This window comes from Tinamus guttatus, unplaced genomic scaffold (assembly GCF_059628265.1).
Source record: "Tinamus guttatus ecotype Peru unplaced genomic scaffold, ASM5962826v1 Tinamus_guttatus_pri_ptg000052l, whole genome shotgun sequence".
In the NCBI taxonomy this organism is placed as follows: domain Eukaryota; kingdom Metazoa; phylum Chordata; class Aves; order Tinamiformes; family Tinamidae; genus Tinamus; species Tinamus guttatus.
In genome coordinates, this window is record NW_028288586.1 from 8,517,097 (window position 1) to 8,542,989 (window position 25,893).

General features: G+C 48.6%; 4 protein-coding genes across 4 annotated transcripts in view; 2 read left to right on the forward strand and 2 right to left on the reverse strand.

Moving 5' to 3' along the window:
- TBC1D14 (TBC1 domain family member 14) overlaps positions 1–7,851 on the forward strand; it is a 54,621-nt gene extending 46,770 nt beyond the window's left edge. Inside the window, exons 12-14 of the mRNA XM_088539996.1 lie at positions 999–1,108; positions 5,202–5,460; positions 7,228–7,851. Of these exons, the coding sequence (XP_088396122.1) occupies positions 999–1,108; positions 5,202–5,460; positions 7,228–7,293 (435 nt within the window). The 3' untranslated portion in view covers positions 7,294–7,851. The remainder of the gene's footprint in view (positions 1–998; positions 1,109–5,201; positions 5,461–7,227) is intronic.
- Positions 7,852–12,580: 4,729 nt separating this feature from the next.
- CFAP184 (cilia and flagella associated protein 184) lies at positions 12,581–14,319 on the reverse strand. The gene is made up of 3 exons (XM_088540062.1): positions 13,777–14,319; positions 13,219–13,728; positions 12,581–13,132 (listed from the first exon to the last, which is right to left on the reverse strand). Exons 1-3 carry the CDS (start codon positions 14,317–14,319, stop codon positions 12,581–12,583), a joined length of 1,605 nt encoding a protein of 534 aa, XP_088396188.1.
- Positions 14,320–14,708: 389 nt separating this feature from the next.
- Positions 14,709–16,242, forward strand: TADA2B (transcriptional adaptor 2B). The gene is made up of 2 exons (XM_088539921.1): positions 14,709–14,981; positions 15,148–16,242. The coding sequence occupies exons 1-2, from the start codon at positions 14,712–14,714 to the stop codon at positions 16,138–16,140; spliced, it is 1,263 nt and encodes a 420-aa protein (XP_088396047.1). The 5' UTR covers positions 14,709–14,711; the 3' UTR covers positions 16,141–16,242.
- Positions 16,243–21,316: 5,074 nt separating this feature from the next.
- GRPEL1 (GrpE like 1, mitochondrial) lies at positions 21,317–24,954 on the reverse strand. Its single transcript, XM_088539922.1, has 4 exons — positions 24,866–24,954; positions 24,591–24,759; positions 23,503–23,584; positions 21,317–21,681 (listed from the first exon to the last, which is right to left on the reverse strand). The coding sequence occupies exons 1-4, from the start codon at positions 24,934–24,936 to the stop codon at positions 21,335–21,337; spliced, it is 669 nt and encodes a 222-aa protein (XP_088396048.1). The 5' UTR covers positions 24,937–24,954; the 3' UTR covers positions 21,317–21,334.
- Positions 24,955–25,893: the final 939 nt, after the last annotated feature.

A 25,893-nucleotide genomic window follows, 5' to 3' on the forward strand; every position in this document is an offset into this window, starting at 1 on the left:
CCTGAAGGACATAGGAAAAAGCAAAGGAAACACATGTGTTGTCCATTAAAAAGGCTTCATACACTTCTTCATTTTTCTCTCCCTAACTCCTCTCCCGTTACTGTCCTGGAGTCCTGAGGAGAAGCATGCTGATAAAACTCACATGTGAGGAAATTACAACTATTCTTTATTGTTTCAATTGCTTGATTATAATTACAATTACTCACTCATTCAGAGACTTTGAACTTTCCATCCTATAAGGATGATTGAGAGCCGAAGGAAGCCAAAATGTCTTTTGCTGTTAGCTTTTGGAAAATTCTTCTTTTTTACCTATCTTCTTTTATGGAACTTGTCCTAAATATGCAAATTTCAAAATAACTTAAAGATCCTCATGTTAAAAGTGGCCTGCTTCAGGGGTGAAGGTACCAGCTTGGAGTCAGAATGTGTTTCTGTGTTGCACAGCTCATTTGTCCTGATGTTTGGCTTTTCTTGTCTCTCTCAGTAGAATGAGTATTATCCCTTTGTCAAACTTCTTGTGTAACACAAGCTCCATCATTTGGGTATGATTTATGGTCAGTTAACTAAATAACAACTCGGCACTTCACTTTTACTGTGGACTATTAAATTATTTTTGCTTCAGATTTCATTTTATAATCCCTCGGGCCTTGGATTTTATTCAGCATAGTATTAGGTTATTGCCACAAACATAAAGCACCACTTTATCATAATTATCTTGAGTAATCAGCAAATAACTTCTTTCCTTCTGATACTTTTCTTTTCAAAATAAGATGGTAAAGATCCAAAACAATTATTTTAACGTTCAGTATGAGAAGGACGTATAGAGTTTTTCTTAAACACTTGTGTGCATGCACATGCTTTCCTTTATGTGGATATTTAGCTCTCTATGGTATTGTGTAATTCATACGATCCTATTTTTGAAAAACATTAATTCAACAAAAATAGTATTTTAAGCCTATTAATAATAGAGCTGGCTGCTTTTTCCTATTGTATTTTCCCAGATGTTGACTTACTTTGCCGCATTTGAGGTATTCTTTGAAGAAAATCTGCCAAAGTTATTCGCCCACTTCAAAAAGAATAATCTAACTCCAGACATCTATCTTATTGATTGGTAAGACTTTCAACTGTAATTATCAGTGCACATGCTGGCTTGTAACACAATGCTCGTATTCATGACACGATTTAGAGTGCTCTAGACTGTTTTCGTATTCTTTTAAAATAAATACTTTTTCTTCTGTTCAGTTACTGTGTTCTTACGTCAATCCAAATCATGCCTACAGTGATACTTCTCTTTAACTTTGCTTAACCTTGAATTTATAGCTGATTCTAAAATGAAGCTATATAGCAGTTTTTTTTGATATTTACTGCATATCTGGACTGATCTTCTGAAAAAAAAGCTGTTATTTTATCTTCTTCTCTTGACGCCTAGTACAGGTGTGTACCTAGTACAGGTGTTCAGACAATAATGCTGGACTTTGGCAGGATGAGTTAAGACTCTGGGCCAGTGTCTCACTCACGTGTAATACAGCCTCAGTTCCTATACAGAGGATCCTAATACAGGCTTTTTGTAAACTGTCTTGGTGTGGTCCATTCCAGTAACAAAAAGGGTGTTGGGTGGTTTTAAATACCTGTGGCAGGTCAGTCTTAATTTTTTTAACCGATGAAACCACTTTTTTAGAGCGTTTTAGGAATGGTCCCCAGCCTGTAGTAGTGCATGGGATTGCTAGAGCTCAGGTGCCTGATTCCATGGTGTCAGTGTCCTTCATGGGTCATTTGGTTAATTTGCTGCAGTACAGATATCACTCAGTGAAAAACAAAACCATTCTGGAAAGATACAAATGAGGATTCACCATTTTTAAAGTTGGTGAAGAAAACTGCCCCGTTACACGTGCAGCTTTGCTCCGTGCGTTCCGAGCAGACGAGCCGTTTGGTTGTAGGGGAAATGCTCTGAGGAGCAGCCCTGCTCCAGCACCATCGCTCGGACTTTACCTGCCCGTGTGTGCGGCGCTCCGGAGGGAGGCCGGCTGCTCCGGCCCTGCCTGGCGCGTGGCTGTGCAGAAAACCTCTGCTGCTGCCGGCGCGGGGCGGCTGCCAGAGCGGCACAGAGCAGCGGGGAAACCCTCCTGCTGCTGCTGCAGTTACTGCTGGATTAACCAGTCTGCTCTGTGCTGCCCCGTGTGGCTTTGGTGCCGCAGGGAACGGTGGTAAAGTTGTGCTGAAATCATCTGCTGAAGAGACATTCCAAGGAGAAGGAAGGTCGTGCGTATAGGTGGGTCCAGACGTGCAAGTGGTGTGATGTTAGCAAACATTTGCCTGCATTTCCTCGGTTTTGGTAGAGAGTCTGGGAAGTGGAGCTGAGTTCCATTACCTGTCCTGTGACAGGCAGACTTAAAAGGATTTGAGAATTTAATTAAAAGATAACAGTGCAGTGATTTTTGGCAGTCATCAGCCACGTGTAAGGAGTCTCTTACAAAGTATTTGCTTCAAGCCAGCATTGCAACTGCTAAATCTCATAGTAGAAAAACAAAAACTAGACAAGTTTCTGCTTTTGGGGAGAAATAAAGTCAATCAAATGAGACAGCTGAAGAGAGCAGTGTGCAGTCAGGTTCACGGAGCAGAGAAGGGAAACAGTTGCCAGAAGAGGCTGTTTTTGGCTGCCTCAAGCAGAATCCTGTGCAGAAGCAGACTCAGCAATCTGCCAGCTGATTTACCACAAGCTCTTTAGAGGAGAGCAAAATGTGGATTTGCAAAGGACACATGCTGTCTATTTATGGCCTGCTGCTGCTATACAAATACCTCTTTATCTCCCTACTCAGAAAAATGGTTTTGGCACTAACCGTAGCCAAAGGCTTTGTTTGCACTGATGGGTTTATCAGTGCTTCTTTAATACTGCATCGAGTGCGATTACGCTCTGTAAACACAGGCTTTCTCTGGACACGGTGCGCTGGTTACGGTAGATCTGCAGGCCCCTTGGTTTGTGTGGATGTCTGTAGTGGGCCTTTCCTGGGGGGTGTTTCTAGTCTGGCTACGTGTTGCAGAAGGGAGAACGTAGTCCCTGACTTGCAGTAATACTCTGCACCCAGTGAATCTCAGTTGTTACTGGCCTTTCTTGACAAAAATAGGGTCTTAAGCCCAATTTACCGTGGGTATAGGTTATGATGGAGTCAGTTGAAATACTGTATTACTCTATAGTACTCCTAGGTGAGAACGGGGCTTGCTGGATATTTTTCGTTAAGGAAATACAGTATTTGTATTGGTACATTTTTAGAATGCAGTCAGAGTTTACTGAGTAACTATAAAGTTGCTCTGTTGCAGTCATCATTATAAAATCCTATGTATATTTTTCTTTTTCCTCCACTTTTAATTGCAATGCTGGCTGAAGTCGTGTTCAGAAAATGGTTACCAAAAAGCTCCTTCTGATAGCACTAAAGTTGCTGATGAGAAAAGAAATGTCACTACACAATGAAGTAACGCGCGAGCACTTAAAGATGCAGTATTTTCCCCAACACTGGACATCTCCGTGCTAGTTAACAATTTGTTTTTTCCGTACCTGGGACTCCAGGGGGTTTTAAGAAAGTGTGGATAGAAGTTTGTCCTGCAGGTGAGTTAAAGGGCAGAGCAGATGCGTGTCAGGACTGCTGGGGCCAGTGCTCTGGTGGTTCTGGGCTAGCAGCTGCTTTGTGACTTGGAAGAGCTTTCAGCTGGGCTCAGTATAGCAGCTCAGACGCGTAATCAAAATACCTCTCAGTAGGGAACGTTTTAAAGGAGCTTGTGCCATATCCATTCTTGCCACCCATGATCTTTACCATTTCTTTCCCTATTCTGGGGCAGGGGACAAATCTCCATTCCCAGAGCTTGATGCATTTAATTCTACACTGGTATTGATGAAAGTAATTACCCTGTAGGTTATTTGCAGGTTGATCCTCCTTGCAAATTATGAGAAGATCAGTTTGAAGTGACAGTTTTTTGAAGTGAATAATTCTCTTCCTGTAAAGAAGAGCAGAACTCTAATAAATAATGTGAACATTTCCTCTGATAGTTGATTTTCTGTATCGTTACAGATTTAATACATGTGGGTTATTGAGGTTAGGTCTGAATCATCACAGCAGAGTAGCTTTCGTGAATAAAAAAGAGGGAAGAAAAAATAGGTGCTGATACTAATCTTTAACCAGGAATTGTTTATAGTGGAGTGTTTCCCTGTTACCTTATGACCAGGAAAGGACTTAATTGAATTGCTTCCTATTACATTGTTCTGCTGAAATACAGAAACTATTGCTGTTTCCTCTGTGTGCGTATGTGTAGCCAACACGTCTCAATTCTGCTAAGTGTTCTCTAACAGGCATTTTAGTATGGAACGTGGCTGTACAAAAAGTTGAAGGTGCAACAAGATGGTCCCTTGAAATGCAAAAGAGCCTTATGTCATGCTGTTCTTATTCTGCATATATAAGACACTTTTTTTCTTTCATTCCAGACTCTGCCCTATATCTGTTTACTCTTTATAATGTTTTTTGGAGAACAGAAATTTTCATGATTCCTGCTTCTAAAAAATACTGTTATCAGATATAAATGTAGGGGGAAAAAAAAGCCCCAAAGTTTATAAACCTGCAATTTTCTTGTCATGTGTTTTTGTGCAAATGGTTTTTGACTTATGATTTGTAAAATGAAGATGATATTTTTCTCATATTTTAAAGCATGCTGATTTACCAGAAAGCTGGTTATACGATTATACATCATTCAAATAATTTAAAATATATTGCTGTCCCACTGTAACTTTTTGTTAAGCCCTGTTTCCTCAATATGGAGTGTTGGGGCTGGGAGGAAGCAAGGGAAGACAAATGCTCAACAGAAGAGATATACTGCTATGTTCCTCATACTTTAAAAAGCCTTTTGTGTGATAAAAGTTGCAAGAAAGTTTTAGTTATGTTAGAGGTTTTGCTGACCTCTACTGGAGCAAGAATTATTTGCTGTTTTTCAGAGTGCCAGAAAATATTTCTCTGTACATTGTAGCTGTGGTGAAATGTTGTATCTTTAAATTCTGAATGGTAAATTCACTGTAACTGCTTTTCCTACTATACTATAACATGATTCCAGTAATTTTTATTCCTCTCTGCACTTGCTGTTAGAATGTTGTGGCAATGAACCCAGATTTCTTGCTCATTCTGGATATTTTTTATGCAATAACCGAAATTCTTGCTCTTTTTCAGGATATTCACACTGTACAGCAAATCGTTGCCACTAGACTTGGCATGTCGTGTCTGGGATGTGTTCTGCCGTGATGGGGAAGAGTTCTTATTCCGAACAGCCTTGGGAATATTGAAACTTTTTGAAGATATTTTGACCAAAATGGACTTTATTCACATAGCCCAGTTTCTAACAAAGCTACCCGAAGATTTGCCTTCAGAAGAATTCTTCGCATCTATTGCTGCCATTCAGATGCAAAGTAGAAACAAAAAATGGGCTCAGGTAAACAAATGTTAGGTGAAGGGTTGATTGTAGGGTACCCATGAGAAGGCAGTTTGGCAGCATCTGGAAGACTACATCAGCAGAGGTAGGGGTGATTTTGCAGTTGGGTAGGACTGTGTAGCTTTTGCCATGCTTTCAGGATACACTCAGGTGAGATGGTTGCCTGGGCTTCTCTGCTCTGGAAAAGGAAAGTTCAGTCTCCATTCCCCAATGGAAGCGCAGGGAGGAGTTGATCAAGTATCATACGACTTTTTTTTTTTTTTTTTTAATTATTAATTACAAAAGCTGCTAGTGGCACCAAAATTTGAAATTTGAAAGCAGGAATTACTTTTTTGGAGAAACAACAACGATTTGTCAGGGCACATCACCAGTTCCAAAGTCGTTATCTTGGTGTTCTTGAGGATGTGGTTTGCGTAAGGGCAGCAGGGTGGCACTGAGCTGTTCAGCAGAGATCTCGACGCGATCGGCTGCTGCAGGGTGGGTGCTGGCCGAGACCGCGTTGCCTTCTGCCCCAGCCGTGTCTGCCACGGCCGGTGCGTCGCCGACGGGGTTGGCATCAAGCAGGCAGGGGCTGAGCGCCTCGCCTGGCTCTGCCGTGGTGGTTTTGCTCCTGGTGTCCTGGGGTGATGCCTGCTGGAGCCTGACCTCATCTAGAGTGCTGCAGGCTGCTTGTGGACTGAAATATGCTTCCCTGTTCCCTCGTCAGGCAGGCTGGTGTGTCCTCCTCACTCTATTTTCCCTTGATTGCTGGGGTAATTTGACAGGGAAGACTGAAAGGAGTCCTGGTAAATGATGGTCATGGTGCTTCTGGTAGCAGGGCCTCAGTTCCGAGCGGGAAGCCCGCAGGTTCTGTTCAGCTGCTGCGGAGTTTCCAGCGAGGAGCTCTGTGCTCTTGTGCCAGCATGGTCGTGGGCTGAGGGCTGAATGGCTGTTGTCATTCCCGCTGCTTCCTCAGCAGTCAAGTAATGCAGGTGGCAAAACCAGGTCATGCTCCTGGTTTCGTATTTCTGTAGCCCGCCTGCTTCACACCTTAACTCCATCAAGCCTTCAGACTAAGGAATATGAGCTCTGTCTTAGCTTGCTCGAGGTCTACATCTTAGGCTTTCCTGGATGGAAATTTCAGTGCCATTCCAAAGTTCCTGAAAATGGTTATTTTTTTCCATTGAGAACATTGTCTCTACAGCACTTAAAACACTCGTGGACACCTTTATTTGAGCAGGCATTGATTTGCTCTGGCCTCTCTGCAGAGCATCTAGCTGAAGAGTCTCCTGCATTCTGGAAGCTGTTGGGCAGGCGGGTGGGCGGCTGCAGCCCCGCGGCGCGGGCACTGCCCCGGGAGCCTCCGCAGTGGGTTAGTTAATCCTGACGGGGCCGGAACTCACTGATGTCAATGGGATAGACTGTTACCAGGCAGTTCATTTATCCTACTAGTTTTAACTTTGCCTTTTTATAGTGATAGACTTCTGCAACCTGGGTAGGAAATAAAGAATCTAATACCCAAATTTGGAAGTGCGTGTGTGTGTGTGTGTACTAGAGGTTTGCTAAAAACTTTTTGTTGATGTTGTTGAATCTATTCAAACTTACCATACCCGAAGGACTTAGGGGAGAGGTTTCATTCAGTGAAAAGGCTTTCTAGATTTGTTTACTTTTAATAATTAAAATGGTATTGTTTAGAAGTAATTAAGTAGGAAATTTCTCAAAAAAAAAATTGAGTCACTTTTAATTTTAAAAATCTATTTCTTCTTTCTCACATGTTGAAATGTGTAGGTACTGGCTGCTCTGCAGAAAGATAACCGGGAAATGGAAAAAGGAAGCCCATCCCTCAAGCGCTAAAGCTGTGGTTGCCCCCAGTGACTCACCAGAAAAGAGGGATCTCCAGCGGCAGAGTCCTGAGCTGGCGCGGCGAACACGAGCCTGCAAGTCAAAGTGTTATTTCAGAGTTGTGGTTAGCAGTAGGAGAGCCTTAAAAGGGAGAGAGGGAGGAAAAAGGAAACCTAGGCTTAGCCTTAAACTTTTACTAGAATGCGCATTTGCAGTAGACAGTGTCCTAATCTGTACTTATCCTGATGAGTGCAGTGAAACGAGAGCATATTACATTTTTAGGTTTTCTTCTATCATGTTTTAAAATACTGGGCATTCATCAATGTTGATTGCTTTGAAAGCTATTCCTCAGTCTAATTCTTGGGCATGATATGCTTCCCATATCCGTAACAGTAGCTGGACCTGGATTTTAAATAACTGGTGCTGGAGATTAGTTAAATGATGCAAAGGACCATTTCTTTAGAAAAGCTTCTTGCATTTTTTTGTTTCTTATAGGCTCTAGGCCCCATTTACCAAAGAAATCCCATACACACAGAACTACATTCCATCCTTTAATAACAAGAAGTAGTATTAGAAAATAAACTTGGAAGAAAGGTCACTCTGGCAGTGCAAAGCACTTTTTTTTTTTTTTTTCCCTCTAAGCTGCCTTGCAAATCTGCGTTTCCAACCTGGATGCCTATGAAAAATGTTCCATTAATTCAGTTATATTCTGAACATGCAGCTGCCAACATTTCCCAAATGCTTTTGCTTTCCTCTACGTAACACCAGATTGTATAGTTCTAACCAGATGCTTCTGTCTTACCTCTTTTCTGGGGCTGTGCCCTTTCAGGGTGCTTTGGCCTACCAGCTATTTACTCCTATGCCATCTCTCCAGTTATGTTAATATTTTTTATGGGCTGAACAGACAGACCTGAAAAAGGTTAAAAACATGTTTTATGGCAGCTTTATCAAGTTTATCAAGGAGTGTGTCAGACAAATGCAGGGTTAGTAAAAGCTGTCACTTCCTGGCTCCTTTTTTTAGGATAATTGTTTTGCCCAGGCTGTAATGTGTCTGAGCAAGTTACAGAGCTGGCAGACTGCAGTGGCATATTTGTTACACAGCTTAAATTCTCTCTGCGTTCAGCTGAGTGAGTGTAAATCATGAGTGCCTGTGATTTACAAGAATGTTCATTGAATAATGTACAGCGTAAAAATCTATTTTATAAATAGTGACTATCACTGAAAAGGGAAACTAACTGAAGCAATATGTGCATTTAGCTGTAAACAGGAATTACTAAATCCTGTAGCTCTATGGTCTTAAATTTCCTATTGCTCTTCAGTCTGTTTTATGACATTTCAGTATTGTCTGAAATGCAAATGTACAAGAGAATCAAATAACTAAATGGAAATAATGCTTGCACATTGCTGAACTCCAGATACAAAACACACAAAATATATAAGCCCTGGGACATACTCAAAGCACTGTCCTTAAGTATGAGAACATCATTTCTCTGAGCAGTACCTGCACTGTAATATCCACAGGGTTGACCTGTGAAATAATTCCTTCAGGTGCTGGAGGACCCTGTCCCTGGGAGAGCTCTGTGATGCAAATGCAGCCTGTGAGTACCTCACTGGCCTCTTTCATGTCCGCTTTGTGTACCTAGTGAAGGGGGGATTTTTTTAGCCATCTTAATTCCCCCGGCAGCCTCTTCTCAGCCTCACTGAAAAGGGACTTCAAAATGTTGCTCTGGATGCATCCCGATTCTCCCAGAACTTGGATAGATCTTTGGTGACTGGTACTTGCATACTACACGCTTGGAAGTGCAATAGGAAGCTGCACGGTCAGCAGGTGTTTCTGTTTGCTTGTTTTTATCATTGCATTTTCTATTACTACAACAAATATGCCTTTTCATGAAGGCTGTGAGAGGCCTAACATCTGAAACATTTGCACTATACTTTTAGATGGTTTATTAAGCATCCAGACAGCTTTTCCTCAGTGTACATTTGTTCCCTGGTACCATAGCTGGCTTTGTACTGCGAGTCCTCATTGCAGCGAGGTGTCCATTTCAATTAAACCAAGTCTCCAACATGCCTGGCTCTCTTGTCCTGTTAGAAAACGTTCTTCAGCCACTCTGTGTCAGCCCTGCAGCCCTCTCCAGTGGTTCTCCTTTTTCTCTTCTCAACAAAATGTTGAATGTAACACTGAAAATGGGCTAAGTTGTGGAAAAAGGCCTGCTGCAGCACTTGTGCACTGTTGTTACTTGCAAATGTACTTATTTTTGTTCTGTGATTTGATCTTTCTGTTCTTAGAAGATGTATATATTTTCTAAGTGATTTCTTTGTGTATATAAGGTATGTTCTTTAATGAAGAAAAGCAATGCAATAAGGAGCTTTGCACAGTTTGTTTTCAAACAAAATGCATTTAAAGAAAAAAACCACAAACCTGCCTAAAGATGCAATTGTTTCCATTTCGGTAACTTGATTTGAAGATAAGCTTGAATTTTTGATAAAAACAGAGATGTACAGCAATGGCATAGAATTACTTGCCACTAAGCTTTTTAAGTTTCACACAACATACCAAATCTCTTGATTAGCTATTAAAGGTTTCTGTAATAAATTCAGGGATTGCATAAAAGTTTTTGACAATTTCATTGTTCAGGTGCTTGAGAGTATCTGTAACATGATGCGTGAGATTTTCCCTCATTCAGCAAGTGTCTCCATCAAGCAAACTTTTCATCTCATCATCGATTTAAAGGAAAAAATGCTGTAATGATCAGAAATCTGCAGCTATCACTGCACATGCAGCAGATAGAGAAACCAGAAAACTCCAACCAGGTTTGAATTCTGTGCAACTTGCACTTTATTATAAAGCTGTTTTGCAACTCCAGTCAGCAGTTGATCATTAAAATATGTCACTTAATGTCACTTAGTAAAGAATTTCATTCTGAAAGGTACTTTATAACAGCTTATTTTTGAATGTTATAAAAACTAGGATGACATGTAGAGAACTGTTGATACATCCCCTGTACATCATGTTTAAATTGTTTTTATGTAGTTATTGATTTGTTTAGATACGTGTATCAAACTGGAACTTTTTTCAATTGTAAATATATGGTTTTATTAAATAAAGTCATGTAAAGTTATCTTAATCACTTCTTGTCAGTGTAATTCAAAAATTGAAGCATCTGTCTCTGTTCACAGGCTTCTTAGTAACTTTGTCTGCTCAAAGTCCTGGGCTTTCAAGGCACTTCAATGTTGGGGCGAGAGGATTTTTTCTGGTGACACTTCCCAAGATCTCATGTATCTTTCTCTGGGCTAGGTTTTAATCTTAGTGATAAGATTACGACAGATTAATGCAAATATAATAATAATCAACGCTAGTGTGCATTGAGATAGTTGTGACACCCACAGAAGTCTGGAATAGCTGAATATCTTAACTTTCCTTTGTTTTCCAGGAAGAAATCGTGGCTCATTGTAGGCTTCATAATTACAAGGCATTGCTGTGCCCAGTCCCTACAGCAGTTCTCATTCTCGTGTGGATGTACAACACTGGGGATGCAATGGAGAAACTTCCTGCCTCCCAGTGAGCTCAAGAGGGGTTAAAATACCAAGTGCAGATGCCAGGTAGATAAAAGCCCGGGACAAGGAGACAAGAGCGACACAGCAGAAGTGCGTGGCAAAAGCCAAGACTTCACGGGTCCTGTTCTGGTCTCAGGTAACCACCTGCTTTGTACTCTTAGGCCCTAGTTGGGTTTGTTTGGTTAGAGCATAAAATCAGCATTGCTTTGTGTAAGTTTACAGCAACTTCATTGATCTCTATATTGCACGTACTACAGAAGTTGCATAAATTGCTCAAAACTAGGTTTACTTTTCCTTGAGTCTTCCCTGTGCTAATTCTGGGCTGCTTGAAAACGAGCGAGATATTTTTCCTCACTTCACCATTTCCCAGTGAAATGTCTTCCTGCATTTATGGGAGAAAATGGAGGAATCTGTGATCCTTGCATCTTTGGAGCACCGGAATAACCCCAGGTTGTCTCAACCGCTCAGTGCTGGGAAGGGAAGCGTGGAGGCTTCCAGCGTATCGAGTAAACGATGCCTCCCTGGTACTTGTTTCAGTAGAAATATTTGGGTCAGGGACATGGAACACGCTATGAATATCACTGGCAACCACAAGTCTTGCCTCTTCCAGACATGAAAAGCATCTACAATTGCCTTGCATGCTCCTCACTCCCTTCACCCTTTCACACTTGTTGTTTAATAAGGTTTTAAGAAGTCAAGGAAAGGCTTCTTAAATCAAAAGTAAAAGGAACTGCAAAGAGAATTTCCCTGGCAGGAATGATTAGTAAAAGTCAAAATGGATGAGAGTAATTTCATTCTTTTTAAAGGGAGGTGACTTGTTTGCAGTTGAGCTTGTCTCCTTCCTTATCCAGCAGCAGATAGAGGAAGACTTACTGGTATTCAGTAAAAACTTTTTGAATATTAGTTTTGTAACCTTTCTTCATGAGCTTGGGAGCTACCCAAGACAGAACCCGAGCTGTTTGTGGAACAGGAGTGTCAGCTGTTTCACTTGCTGTGATCATCTGCGAAACTAAGGGCCTCAGAAGAATACATTCAAGTGCTATTCTATGATTGCAGGAAGAATAAGAAATGATTCATCTCTTCAGATACTGCCATTCCACTGTGATAAAAGATTTAAGCTCTCAATTAGTGTAATACCTATTTTAATTATATCCTTCAAATAACCAGGCACTTCATAAAACCTAGTGCAGAGATCATTTAAAAGAAAGAACAGTGCAAGGCATTCCTGGAAATGTCTTTATATAAGTTTATCTACTTTTACCCCCATATAAGGTTCACTTTTTTTTTTTTTTTAAATACATGTGCCACTTCAGAACTAAACCAATCACTGAACCCCAGCTTGCCAGTGCTCATCCTGCAGGCTGCAATTCTGACCTGCTGTAGAGGAGAAAAAAAAAAAGCCCCAAAGGTGTAAATTCCTGCTCTTTGCTGGTGGGGCTGGGTGCCATTCACTGCCTTTGAACACTTACATAGGGGTCCTCACTACCCCTGCTCAGACTGCCAAAAAGGAGACAAAACCTTCATGCTCTTATCTAGAATCAGTGGTGTTTTTTAATGAGTTTATCCTCAGGTAACAGTAGCTGTGGCTTCATTCATAATGTGCAACTCCACTGCTCAATGCTTAGTGCTGAGGTGGAGTTTAGGGCAGACCATTAGCAGAACATGTAACGCACCCCGGGGACCTTCAAATGAAGCCCAACCCTCCTTGGTGTAGGCCTCTTTCGCGCTTTCCTTTCCTGCATCAGCCTGAGGAAGGTAGAAAGGACTTGGCTTCCTTGGTTTTCTTCTGCATCGCCCTGCACGTGAGGAGCAGCCCCGCGTGGTGCCGCTTGAGCGTCTCCAGGCGCTGCCGCAGCAGCTCGGCGGCCTCCACCTTCTCCTGGAAGTCGCGCAGCAGCGTCTGGCGGCCGAGCAGCCCGCACTGCTGCTGCAGCCGCGCGTTGTCCAGCCGCAGCCGGTCCCGGCTCTGCTTGGTGCGCGTCAGCACGTCCCTCTTCTGCGCCAGCGCGGCCTCCAGGCCCCGCAGCTCGGCCCTCCGGCCCTGGTTCTCGGCCTCCACAAACTGCAGCTTCTCCTTGAACTGGCTCAGAATGTGCACCGCGGTCGCGATCTTCCTCTGCAGCTTCTGCAGCTCCTCGCCGAGGTCGTCCAGCTTCTCGCTGTGCTTCTCGTTCTCCTTCTTGAGCTGCTCGAAGTCGATGAACTGCACGCCCTGCGCGCCCTCCCCGCGCGCGCGGAGGGCCGCCTCCAGCCGCTGGATCTCGTGCCGCAGCTTGATGTTCTCCACGCGGGCCTGGGCAGGGGGACAGCACGAGGGGGTCATGTGCGGGGCTCCGCTCCGGCCCCGGCGCCAGGGGGACGGGGCGGCCCCGGGCGCACCTCGCTCACGGCGGCCTCCTTGCGGCGCGCGCGCTCCTGCGCGCGCTCCAGCGGCTCCAGCGCGGCCCCGCGCGCGCGCGGCGCCAGGGCGCGCAGCGCCGCCTCCCGCTCGCGCGCCTGCAGCGCGGCCCACGCGGCCTCCGCGCGCGCGCGCCGCTCGCGCCCGTCGCGCCGCCCCGCCGAGAGGCGCCGCGCGCCGCCGCCCGCCGCCTCGCGCCGCCGCTCGCGCAGCGCCCACAGCGCGCGCAGCCGCTCCGCGTAGCGCCGCGGGCCGCCCGCCTCCGCCTCCGCCTCGGCCGCGCCGCGCCGCAGCCGCAGCAGCGGCGCCAGCCGCATCTCCAGGCGCAGCCCCGCGCGGCGCAGCCGCTGCCGCTCCGCCGCCAGCGCCGCGTGCTCCGCGAGCAGCGCCGCCCGCGCCGCCTCGTCCTCCTCGCGGCCCTCCTCGTCCCGCCGCTCCTCCGCGCCGGCCCCGGCGCACGGCGCCTCGCCCGCCGCCTGCTCGCCCGCCGCCTCCTGCTCCTCCCCCGGAGCCGCCGGCACCAGCTGCTCCGGCCCTGCGGGCCCCGCCGCCTCCGGCCGCGGCTCCTCCGGCTCCGCTGGAACCTCCGGCCCCGGCTCCTCGGGCGCCGCCGGCACCGGCTCCTCGGGCCCCGGCTCCTCGGGAGTCACCGGCACCGGCTGCTCCGGCACCGGCTCCTCGGGAGCCCCCGGCACCGGCTGCTCCGGCACCGGCTCCTCGGGAGCCCCCGGCACCGGCTGCTCCGGCACCGGCTCCTCGGGAGCCCCCGGCACCGGCTGCTCTGGCACCGGCTCCTCCGGTCCCACCGACACCGGCTGCTCCGACCCCGCCGGCTCCTCTGGGACCTCCGGCCGAGGCTCCTCCGGGACCTCCGGCTGTGGCTCCTCAGGCGCCGCCGCCACCGGCTCCTCGGGAGCCGCCGGCCCGCCGGGGAGCTCTGTGGGCGCCTCCTCGGAACCCGCCGGCCCGGGCTCCTCCGGCTGCGGCTGCTCCGGCCGCCGCTCCCCGGGCCCCAGTGGCTCCTCAGGCCCCCCCGGCTGCGGCGGCTCCTCCGTTTCCGCGGGCTGCGGCGCCCCGGCCATGGCGCCCGGCGGAGCCACCGCTTCCCCGTTGCCCGGGCAACGAGACTCGGCTGCGCCGGCCGGCGGGAGACCCCGCCCCTGTGATCGCCTGGCCACGCCCTCTCTCCGGAGGCGGCCACTCAGCGGCGGGGTCACTCAGGGCCGCACTCGCGATTGGCTGCGGCGAAGCAGGGCGGATTCAGCTTGGCCAATCCCGCCCGCTGCTCTTTTCCGACAGTCCCCGCGCCCAGGAGCGCCGCTGCCATTGGCCGGGCGCCCGAGGGGCGGTCGGAGCCCGCGCGCGCCATTGGCCACGCGCCGCGCGGCACCGCCCGGCAGGCGCGCGTTCATTGGCGCGCGCGGCGCGGGGGCGGGACGGCGCGTGCGCGCGGCGGCGCGGCGGGCGGGGTAAGATGGCGGAATTGGGCAAGAAGTACTGCGTGTACTGCCTGGCCGAGGTGAGCCCGCTGCGCTTCCGCTGCACCGAGTGCGCCGACATCGAGCTCTGCCCCGAGTGCTTCTCGGCCGGCGCCGAGATCGGCCCGCACCGCCGATGGCACGGCTACCAGCTCGTGGACGGCGGCCGCTTCACGCTGTGGGGCGCCGAGGCCGAGGGCGGCTGGAGCAGCCGCGAGGAGCAGCTGCTGCTCGACGCCATCGAGCAGTTCGGCTTCGGCAACTGGGTAAGGGCGGCGCGGGGGCGGCGCGCGCGGGAGGGCCGCGGGGCGGCGCGGGGCGGCCGCAGCCGTTACCGAGCCCTGCGAGCCGGGGCCGGGCGCTCGGCTCCGCGGGGCTCCCCGTTGGCCGGGGCCGCCGCAGGGTCACAGTGTCGCCCCGTCTCGCCCCTAGGAGGACATGGCGGCGCACGTGGGGGCGTCGCGCACGCCGCAGGAGGTGATGGAGCACTACGTGAGCATGTACATCCACGGCAACCTGGGCAAGGCCTGCATCCCCGACACCATCCCCAACCGCGTCACGGACCACACGTGCCCCAGCGGGGGGCCGCTCTCGCCCAGCCTCACCACGCCGCTGCCGCCGCTCGACATCTCGGTGGCCGAGCAGCAGCAGCTGGGCTACATGCCGCTGCGCGACGACTACGAGATCGAGTACGACCAGGACGCCGAGACGCTCATCAGCGGCCTCTCCGTCAACTACGATGACGAGGACGTGGAGATAGAGCTGAAGCGGGCGCACGTGGACATGTATGTGCGGAAGCTCAAGGAGAGGCAGCGGCGCAAGAACATTGCCCGCGACTATAACCTGGTGCCTGCCTTCCTGGGCAAGGAGAAGAAGGAGAAGGAGAAAGCTCCCAAGCGCAAGATCACAAAGGAAGAGAAGGAGCCGAGGCTGAAGCTGCGGCCCCTCTATCAGTTCATGTCATGCAAGGAGTTCGAAGACTTCTTTGAGAACATGCACAAGGAGCGAGTGCTGCGGGCAAAGATCCGGGAGCTGCAGCGGTATCGGCGGAATGGGATCACCAAGATGGAGGAGTCGGCGGAGTATGAGGCAGCAAGGCACAAACGGGAAAAGAGAAAGGAAAACAAAAACATAGCAAATGCCAAGAAGGGCAAGGAAGACGGGAAAGAAGGAGAATTTGCTGCCATTGAAAACCTGCCTGGGTTTGAACTCTTATCGGACAGGGAAAAGGTGCTCTGCAGCTCCCTGAATCTGAGCCCCGCACGCTATGTAACTGTGAAAAGTATAATCATTAAAGACCACCTCCAAAAGAGACAAGGAATCCCCTCAAAGAGTCGCCTTCCCAGTTACTTAGATAAGGTACTGAAGAAAAGAATTTTAAACTTTTTGACAGAAAGCGGTTGGATATCCAGGGATGCCTCATGAAATTCAGCTCACCTGAAAACCCCCTCCAAGGTGCCCTGTGGCCTCGAGGACTTCGTTATTATTTTTTTTTAATCTTCTCTCCCCAAAGATTCAGAAATTCTCCCGCTTAAATGAAAGAAGTGAAGCAACCCCCCCGCACCCGTGATCCGTGGTTCAGATGGACTCGTGCCTTGGATAGTGGCAGCGCTGAACCACGCTCCCTCTCTGTCATTTCCCTGGTGTGGGTGCACTGTTATGACAGGCTTCTTCCTTGCGTAACGCAGCCCAGCTGGCCCAGGGCAGTTCCTTGGCTGCTGCTGGACACAGTCTTTGCTTTTCTGAAGGTGGGAGAGGGCTTCTGGCGAGCGAGACGTTGATTCCCTTAGTTTTGGTTTTGCCGTGACGCTGGCAGCGACGCGGAGCTCACGGGCGCATGAGGCCGGGGCTGTGCGGCCCCGCCGAGCACCTTCCGCAGCGGCCCCAGGCCGGGCCGGCAGCAGCTCCCACAGGGCCCGCGCGGCGCCTTCGTGTCCCCGCGTCGTGGGAAGCAACTTGGGGCTGCCCCCTGCCTGTCCCGGGGCGGATCCGAGCTGATCCGGGCGCCTGGAAGCCTCGGAGTTAACTAATGGGCAGCAGGTTTGGAAGTGGGGTTTTCCTTAGGGATTTGGCACTAGTTGAAGTGGGGAACCGGGGCCAGGAACGGGGCTGGGGCAAGGATGCAACGGGCTCTTTGCAGCAGCTGGGAGCCTCGGGACAGAATCCCTGTCTGCTGTTTTTACCTCATGAGAGGGAGAGTCTCCTCCATTGCCTCCTCCTTTCCCATCTGTGGTTTCTGAGCTCTGATGGTCTGGTTGGAAGAGCTGCCTGCTCCAGAGTGTGTTGGAGAGACCCAGGGAAATGCTGCAAATTGGGTGCTGCTGGCGCTGAGCAGGCGCTGCGGGGCATGGGCTGAGGCAGGGGCTTGCAGCCGGCCCCACGGAAACTGCACGTGGCTTCAGTGACGCCTGCTGTGACGGCAACGAGGCCAAGAGGTAGGAAGGGATTTTGAGATTCATTTAATTCTTTAGTTCCTGTGCTAGAAATGAAACAGATGAATAAAAAGATGGGGGGGTGGCACATGGCAGCAGGCACGGGGGTGTCTAACTCGTTTAACTCTGTTCTTGTTTTTCCTTTCCCCTGGCCTTTTCCAGAGCAGGAGAAGGAGAGGCTGGGTGGGCAGGTCTAGAGCACAGCGAGGCTGAAGGACAGAGCTTGACCCACTGGAACAAACAGGAGCAGCAGAGACGCAGCCTTGGCTGGGTGCTCTGCGCTGCGCCCGGTGAGGCAGCCACCAAGTGTCACAGCAGTGTCAGCTCTGCCCCTTGCCTGAGGCTTCCTGCTGGGGGCTGCGTGGGTTTCCATTAGTTCAGGTATCCAGCATTACCAAACCAGTGTTAGCAGGGAGTGTGGAACACAAGGAGTGCAGTTGTAAACCAGCATGTGTAAGGGGAAAACAAACTCTAGTGCCTTTTTCTTTTGCGCTTGTGTCGTTGCATCCCTTCAGAAAGGAAAGGGCTGCGTCCTCTCCTCTGTGCTGGTCACTCGGCTGGGCCGGCCGGGGCTCCGCGTGGGATGCCCGGGATGCCCGTGTGCCCGCGGCGGCTGCGGGCCGTGCACGGAGCCGCCTCCCGTGGCGCCCGCTCCTCTTCCGCCTCCGGGCATTCCGCAGCCTGCGGCTCCGCTGCCGGTCCCTGCGCACGCTCTGCAGCGCACGCTCTGCAGCGCCCGCCTCGCTCGGAGCTCAAACCAGTCGTGGGTAGTCGAAACATCCCCCCCCCCCCCCAAATCTCTGATTTTTATATTTCTACAGCGCTTTGGCACATCTAGGTCTAACTGAAGCAATAGTCCATAGCCCACTGAAACAATATTAAAAATTCTAGGCACCACTAAGTCACTTACATACTGTACACACGAGTTCTTCTGCATTTCTACTTGTAGTTTCTTAATTCCTCAGCCCCTCCAAAATGTTTCCTTGGTGCTAGACATAACTTATTGAACATCAAAATGAATGTAAAATTTTAATGTATTTTTAATGTATGAAAAAATGGATATCAATATTTATTTAATCCTTGCAAGTAAATTCAAGGTAGTAAATGTTTGCTTTAGCAAATACTAATCCCTTGGAAAGGGCTTCCCTAGCAGCAGTGTCTCTGTGTCAGCTATGCTTTTAACTTAAAGATGACTTGCACTAGAGGATGCTGTTGTTCCATATTTTCCCGTGGAACTGATTTAGTCTAAGCATTCCTTCGAGTGAGCTGCTGATTATTTTATTTTTTTAAGCTGATAGGCAGTTTTTTAACCCAGCAACTTCTCACAGCTCTACTGCTTCTCTGCTGAAAGGGCTGAAAATAACACGGCAAAAAGAGCTCTCGGACTCCGACCTCGCGTTTATCAGGCAGCGCTTCCTGTCCTGTGCAAGTACCGCAGCCTTCGTGTTGCTGATGAGCAGGTGTTTGCTGTGCTTAATGATCTTGGCTCTTTTTTCTAAATAAAGATCTCACTAACGATAACGTCTGTCCTGGCCTCATTGCTGTAAAGCCTAAGGACGGGAGCAGCGTTCCGGGGCGCTTCCCCCAGCGCTGCGAGAGCTGCAGCCAGCTTACCTTGGCTCTGCCGGGTCAGTGCAGTCTCACAAAGGGTTTCTACCTGGGCCCCGGTTTCTCTTGAGCTGGGACAAGGCTACTGTGCAGGAAGCGGCCTGGCGAGCACGTCCAGGCCGGCAGCGTCTTCCTCGCGGGAACGCTGTGTCCGGGCACAGCCTGCGCTGCGAGCGGCTCACGCTGACTGGTGCTGGTGGTGATGATGCACACTCAGCGTTTGGCTAGTTTTGTTTTGGGGTTGTTATTTTTTTCATTGTATCCTGATAAATAAACTTGCATTAAAGTTTCTTTACATAATGGATTAACTGGTAACATAGCTTGTGTAACAAGGAGATGAGCGAAGCCTTTGCATAAACAACGGTGCTGCCTTTGAGCTCAATTCCTGACTGACAGAAGTGAGCTTTGCCTGGGAATAGTGGAACCAGAGCGTTAGCGGAGGTTTCTTGGCTGCTCTCGAGCTTCTGCACTGCCTCCCTGTCGTCTCTGCTTCCCTGAGCGCTGCCCCTGCCCGGGTGCCCCCAGCCCTGCGGAGGGGCCTGCGTTTCCTGCGCTGGAAGCCTTGCTGAGCAGTGCCCAGGGAGGAGGAACTGCCGAAATGAGGGATCCAGCCCTTACCTTCATGGTAAGGGTTTGAGTTGTGCTGAAGCAGTAACCTGAAAGGGCCATTTCTACAAAAGAAAGGTCTGGTTAAGTGTTAGCTCCCTTCTGAAGAGAGGGACACAATCTGAGAACCAGATTTGGGCAGGAACCTGATGCGGCCAATGGAGGCTGTTAGTCCCACCTGCCCCATAGGAGAGGGAAGAAAAAAAAAAACTCTACTACAGAAGTTATTATTCAGTTTAGCTTAAATCAGTGTTTTTTGTTTAAGGGGGGAACTTTTTTACAAGGCAAAGCTCCCTAAGGGCACAATGTAAAGCTAAAGCAGCAATCCCCCTGAAAATACAGAAACATTTGCCCAGCCCTCCCTCATGCACACACAGTGTGCTCTATCACATTGGGGAAGAAGTGGCTTCCAACTCTGATCTACACATTAAGTGAAATCCTTTTCCCCAGCTTTATTGTCACCAGCCTTTACATTTCATCCCTGTACTCCATGAAAACACTTAGTCTGCAAGAAGCCCTTACACAGACTTCCTTCTCCCTCCCCTGCCTAGTCCAACCAGCGATGGCTGACTTGGGAAATAACGAAGCCTTCAGCTACACTAAACCCAAACGTGAAGCAGTAGGCTCGTCAGTGCCCCGAAGCCCTCAAACCAACATGAAATACAGGGTTTAAAGGACAAACAGTACCTCCCTTTGTGAGTAGCTGGTGGCAATTTTACATATGATTTTTTTCAGAAGTAATATTCAAGCTGAAAGGGTAAGAACCAAGGAAACTAGGAGAGGGGTAGGATGGAAATTCCGATGTACTTTGCTGTTAGTTAACCACATCCTTGCCGAAGCTTCACGTTTCTATCCCATGTTAAACAGCTGAGCTCTGAGGCTGTAGGACACACGTGCTGCTGGCCGTAGGGCTGGCCAAGCCCCATCCACTGCTGTCCCAAGGAGCGAGACGGCAGTGCAGCACAGTCGCTTCAGAAGGTACTTGTAGCTTAGCCTCATTTTTGCAGGGAAGAGCTGGTCGAGTTAAGCACAACAAAAGCACGTTGAAACTCAAGCTCCTAGAAGAGTAAACCCAAGAAACAGAGATGAAACTGAGTTCACCCCTTTGTTTGAGCCACTTAAAATTATTTTACGTAATTCCAGCAGATAATAGGTACCAAACTCGCAGCTATTCACTCATCCTGCCTATCTTGAGTTTCAACAGGGCTTTGCCTGGATTGTGCAGAACAAACTTATTGCAAGGCTTGGAACTTACAAGACTAGCAAAATCATTTAAACCAACTTACACAATATTTAATTAAAAATCCAGAGATAGGATAAATTGTGCAGGTCCTTCAATGCCATACAAATATTAGATGGTTTTTGAGAGACAGCTTTAATATAGAACAAAGAGGACTGAACAATTACAAGAGATGTCTACTCTCTGCTGCCTTTTTCGTACAGGTCAGAATTCTCACCGGGGGCAAGTTCAGTGTTGAGAGAGGCTCTGCTTCGGCAGAGACATCACCCAACAAAAGCCACTTATCACATGAGCACATGAAGGCTGCTGGGCACGGGCAGAGAACTGGTTATTGCACCCATTCCTCTGCTCTATCAGACCCTACAAAACAAAATGAAGTGTTTGAACAACTGCTTGGATTTTCACTCCAAGAACAGTGACAAAAACAAAGTGTAAAAACTCTCATGCGTGTTTTTTCTTCTAATTTAATGCACCTTCAGCAGCACTGACTCTGTTAACTGTTACCCGAAGCATCAGAGGGCCTAGGGGCTTTTGCACTCGCACGTGGGACTAGCGCTCACGGATCACAGTGGCGCCAGAGGCCGCCAGGCAGCAGAACTCATGGCTCGCTTCATTATGGCTGGGCAGCTCTCGGGTGGTTTGTTCAGGCCTCTCCCGCCGCAGGAAGGAGGGGAGCGGGACGCGAGGGAGCCCGGGCTGGCCGGGGCGCGCGGCGGCTGGGCCGCGCCGGGCCCTAGGCCTCCTTGACGACGCCGACGAGCGCGGGCCGCAGCGTGCGCCCGTGCAGCTTGTAGCCCATCTTGGAGACGAGCGCCACGGTGCCGGGCTCCTTGCCCTCCACGGGCGCGTGGAACAGGGCTTCGTGCTCATAGGGGTCGAACTTGGCGCCGACAGGGTCCAGTCTGAGCAGCCCGTGTTTTTTGAACACTTTCTGGATCTGTACTTCTGTCATGACAAGCCCTTCGTATAAGCTCTTCAGATGAGGATTCTCATCCTTAATTTCTTCTTTTGGGACACTCTCTGTTGCTTTCTCCAAGATGTCAGCAACTTCTAGTAAGTCCTTACAGAAGCTCTGAATTCCTTTAAGGAAATAAAAGAGGAAATGGGATTCATCCAGTGTAGGAAACAAATGCTCAATAACCTCTATAGTTTTAGACTTGAAACAAGGATATTACGAACAGCTGGGGCAAAGTGTCCTTTCCAGTTTCACATATTATATTTTACTTTACTGTTCCTTACAAACCACATCCCTCTCCTAAATCTGTGGGAAAAAAGAGAAAAAATCAACTTTAAACTCAGAAGAGCTGAAGCTATGCTGGTGAGCTGACCTTAGCAGTTACATTTATAACCAGAAGTTACTAAAACCATCACGTGCCCTTGTGTCATTCCCTCATGCTGAGGAATATATTTTATGTCTGTTCTCATCTTGGAATTTGCCTGAAGTCCAAAGCTCTATTTTGTCCCCACTCTGTATTTCCACCTGATGTGTCACGTTTTAATTGCACTTTCTGCAGCAAGAAGTGATGTGAGACTAGCAAAGGAGACGCCTCCGGTTTCCACAAAGGAGATGAAGGGAGACTGAACTGCAAGATTTATAGGGACCAACAGGTTCTCAGAAAAAGGAGTCACTTTAACATTCCTTGAGACTCAATCTTTCCATTAAACAGTAAATGACAGCGTCCAAGTGGTTCTAAAATATTAACAAATTAATATTTGTTAATATTTTAAATTAAATATAAAAACTATGGTTAGGATTCAAGCAACTATGCCAACCACAGATTAACCAGTTGTCTAATCATCTGAAGCCAAGTAGACAAAGTTTTTCAGAAGATTTTTTTTTCCGCCTAAGTTACATCTGCAGACTTTGCATCTCTATGGATCTATGCAAGTCTCAGAATTCAATTTCTTTTCCCTTAATAGAAAAAGTGTGAATGACGCTGATTCGAAATGCGGTTTTTGTAGTAAACATACTTATTTCTCCTGAAGCACCTCTGACCTAGGCACGGCTCAAAGCTCTTCCGTGCTAAAGATCCCATTAGTGAAAAGAAAGGGAATTGAAAATGAACTTCCAGATGCTGCATTCAAACATCCACGAAAACTGTGCTAGAATACTACGTAACAGAGAAACCTTTTCCTCACAGTGGATAATACTGATGACCCTGTCTTCTGCATTCAAAATTAAACTATACAGCTGGGAATAATGTTTGGCAAAAGAAGTCAATTCAATTTTCCAGTCAGTGTTGACAGTTGAGCACTGAAATGACACAGCACTTTCTGCTACAGTATTTACATACAATCTGTTTTACACCTGTGTCTGAATCATTAAAAAAAAGGTGACTCAGACATTTAAATTGTCTGCCTGGCCTTGGAAGACAAGCTCCTCAAAGGCTGTTGCTGGAAAAAAACCCAGCTGCTTAGATGTACCACCTCAGCTGGAAAGCTACGGCTTTCAGCAGAGCAGAGAAGTCACTAACACTTAAAAAAAAAAACAACAACAAAACAGCGGGGACAGGGCAGAAGGAAAAGCTGTAAATACGAGGCTGACTGCTGCCTGTGTGAAAGAGGTAAACTTTGTTCAAGCCTTACAGAAAAACTCCCTGGTTTGATCCATATTGTAGGAAATTAGATACTAAATTCAACCAAAATTCCAAGTTGTTGACTTCGAAAGATCAAGTGTCACCCTTGCCTAGTGAGATGATTAGAATTCTGAGACAAAATCAGTTTAAGCAAACAAGGAACTGCTTAAATCTTTCTGTCTCAAATATGTTTTTGATTAAGAAGCCACAATATTCGGAAGGTAAAAGTTGTTAAAACTGTTGCTAGACAGCTCAGCTGGCTGCTCAGCGTGTTGCAAAGGACATTCTGGGCTCTTAGGAGTGCACACACAGAGTCTCCACTGACCATAAAGCTTTGCCTCTTCCACCAGCTTCTGGCTTCTTTGCCTCACGTTTTCCGCATCTGCCAAGGCTCGTTTATACTTGTCCTGAAGGAGAAAACACAATCACAGAAGTGATTTCATTATAGGTGTTTGAGTTTGTTAATGATTCAAACAAGCATATTCAGTATCAAACAGCTTTTTAAACCAGGACATGGCCTAAGCCCTCAGTTTAAAGACAAATTTGAAGACAGCCAAGTATCCCAGCATTGCTGCTCCATGGCAGACCTCAGCTTCGCTGCAGTGCTCACAGAAGTAAAGCAAAGGCAGCAAGATGGGCTTCGTATTTGCTAACAAATTAGGCTGGCAGGAATTTTCAGCACTAGGGACATATGAAGTTTTATGAACCAAAGACTTCTCCTTTTTCTGATGTTGTCTTTCATCTTATAGAGCCAACAGAAAATACAAATGTTCACAGAGATGTTAAATAACACCTCAGTTTTGGCCTTCAGTGCTTCAAAAAGGGCATCAGAAAGGAATCTTAATCCAGTTATGATTCCTGACCCTGTCAGAGAAGATTTGGGGTTAATCCTCAATGTCTCAAACACTCCTCATAAACTACCCAACCAGAAAATCAGTATCTTGTTTTAATCCACACCTCCCATTTCCTTCACCCTCTGCTGAAATCACGCATAGGAGAGAACACAAGAATCATTAGGCCAGAACAAAGGAGCAAGGGTTGAAATTCCCATTTTCTATGCACTTTAATAAGTGAATTATCACATAAAAGCAGTTGCACTTGCAGAGATCTGGTTCTTTGAGGGCACACAAACACATACCCAAACACACGCTCAAACCCTTCAAAAGACTTCCAGAAATTATTTCTGCAGTGAGCGCAGATCTAAGGGAGCTGACAGCAGTGAAGTTAAATTCACAACATTTCAGGCCAGAGAAAACTGAATTCCATCCAGAAATCTAAATGCAACGAACTGAGCAAAACGATTCTGCCTTCCTCTCGGGCGCGGGATATATCCCGGTCCTTGCTGCACATCCCGGTGGGACTAATGAGACGATCGCACCCAGGCCCTGCTCGGGGTTTGGCCCGCGCACTCACGCTCATGTCTCGCAGCTGATCCTCCAGCTTCGCCTTCTCCTCGGCCAGCAGCTTCTCGGCCGCGCTCGGCTCGGCCTTCTGCTCGCTTGCAGCAGGGCTCGGCTCCTCTTCCGCATTCTGCCCGGTGTTTTTCTGCGGCGTCGCTACGCAGAGAAGTCGCGGAGAAGTCCTAGAACGAAAAAAAAAAAAAAAAGCACGTTAGGACGTTACCGAGTCGCGGGCCCCGAGGCCCGCGCAGTGCGGCCCGGGGCGCGCGCGGGGCCGGCAGCGCTCACCTGAGCGCGAGGCGCAGCAGCGGGTAGCGCGCGCGCACCGCGCCGCGCACGCACCGCGCCACGGCCGCCATGCTGCCTCCCGCCCGCGCCGCCGCGGCCGACCCCTGCGCGCCGCACCCGCCAATGGGCGAGCGGCCCGGCGGCGAGCGGCGCGGCGAGCGGCCAATCCTCGGAGAGGGAGCCCCGATGGAGGGTGGGACTTACAGCTCTTCCGGGGCGCTGCAGCAAGTTTGAGTGAGAGGAAGCGCCTCCTTTGCCGCGGCGGAAGGGGCCGGCGGGGCCGCTCCTGGCTGCCATTTTGTGCCGCGCGGGGCGCTCGAGGCCGCGGGGCGGTGCTGCGGTGTCTGCGGCTTGGTGCGGCTGGGGAATGGCGGGCTGCGGCCTCAGCACTCGCCCTTTTTCATCCGTTTGGTCTGAGCACGGGAGTTTGGTGGTTGGTGGTGCTTTGTCTAAGTACCTGCGTGTTTTCTCCATCGGTCATGGCTGGAAAATTTCCTGTTTAGAGAGTGAGGCTTGGTTTTTAAAGCTTCTGGGTAAACTTATTACGAGTAATTTCTCTTTGGGAGGTGATGCTGTGGGAAGCTCCTTTGCTTTCTGTCAGTGCAGAACGTGATCAGTCAATAAGCCTCTGCAGGAAGGTTTCCGTCATGGATGGCTTCGTTGCTGTAAACAGCAGCAGTTACTGCAGAATGTTCTCTCCCTGGCCGTTCGTAATCAGAAACCCCTTATAAAAAGGGAAAAGCCTTTGTATAAAGAAATGGACAAATGTGCTTCAGATGTGGCCTTGCAGAGGAGTGAGTGTGCCATGTATGTGCAGGCTGTGTGAATGCTGCGCAGGGATGTGTCGCTGACACTGTACCAGTGGAGCCAGTTATTTTGCCATAAGGATTTAAAAAGGAGAATCGGGTTCACGCAGGATACAGGACTGTGTGCTATGGTCCCGCAGTGATTCTTGGCCAGTTCTTCACAGATCACAGAATCACAGAATGGTTGGAAGGGACCTCTAGAGGTCATCTAGTCCAACCCCC

Coding starts and splice junctions, on each gene's coding strand:
- CFAP184 (XM_088540062.1), bottom strand. CDS start 14,319: ATGGCCGGGGCGCCGCAGCCCGCGGAAACGGAGGAGCCGCCGCAGCCG. Junction 13,729..13,776: donor GGCCGGAGGCGGCGGGGCCC/GCAGGGCCGGAG, acceptor GAGGAGCAGGAG/GCGGCGGGCGAGCAGGCGGC. Junction 13,133..13,218: donor AGGAGGCCGCCGTGAGCGAG/GTGCGCCCGGGG, acceptor CCCCCTGCCCAG/GCCCGCGTGGAGAACATCAA.
- TADA2B (XM_088539921.1), top strand. CDS start 14,712: ATGGCGGAATTGGGCAAGAAGTACTGCGTGTACTGCCTGGCCGAGGTG. Junction 14,982..15,147: donor AGTTCGGCTTCGGCAACTGG/GTAAGGGCGGCG, acceptor TCTCGCCCCTAG/GAGGACATGGCGGCGCACGT.
- GRPEL1 (XM_088539922.1), bottom strand. CDS start 24,936: ATGGCGGCCGTGGCGCGGTGCGTGCGCGGCGCGGTGCGCGCGCGCTAC. Junction 23,585..24,590: donor ATCAGCTGCGAGACATGAGC/GTGAGTGCGCGG, acceptor TTTCTCCTTCAG/GACAAGTATAAACGAGCCTT. Junction 21,682..23,502: donor GGAAGAGGCAAAGCTTTATG/GTCAGTGGAGAC, acceptor ATTTCCTTAAAG/GAATTCAGAGCTTCTGTAAG.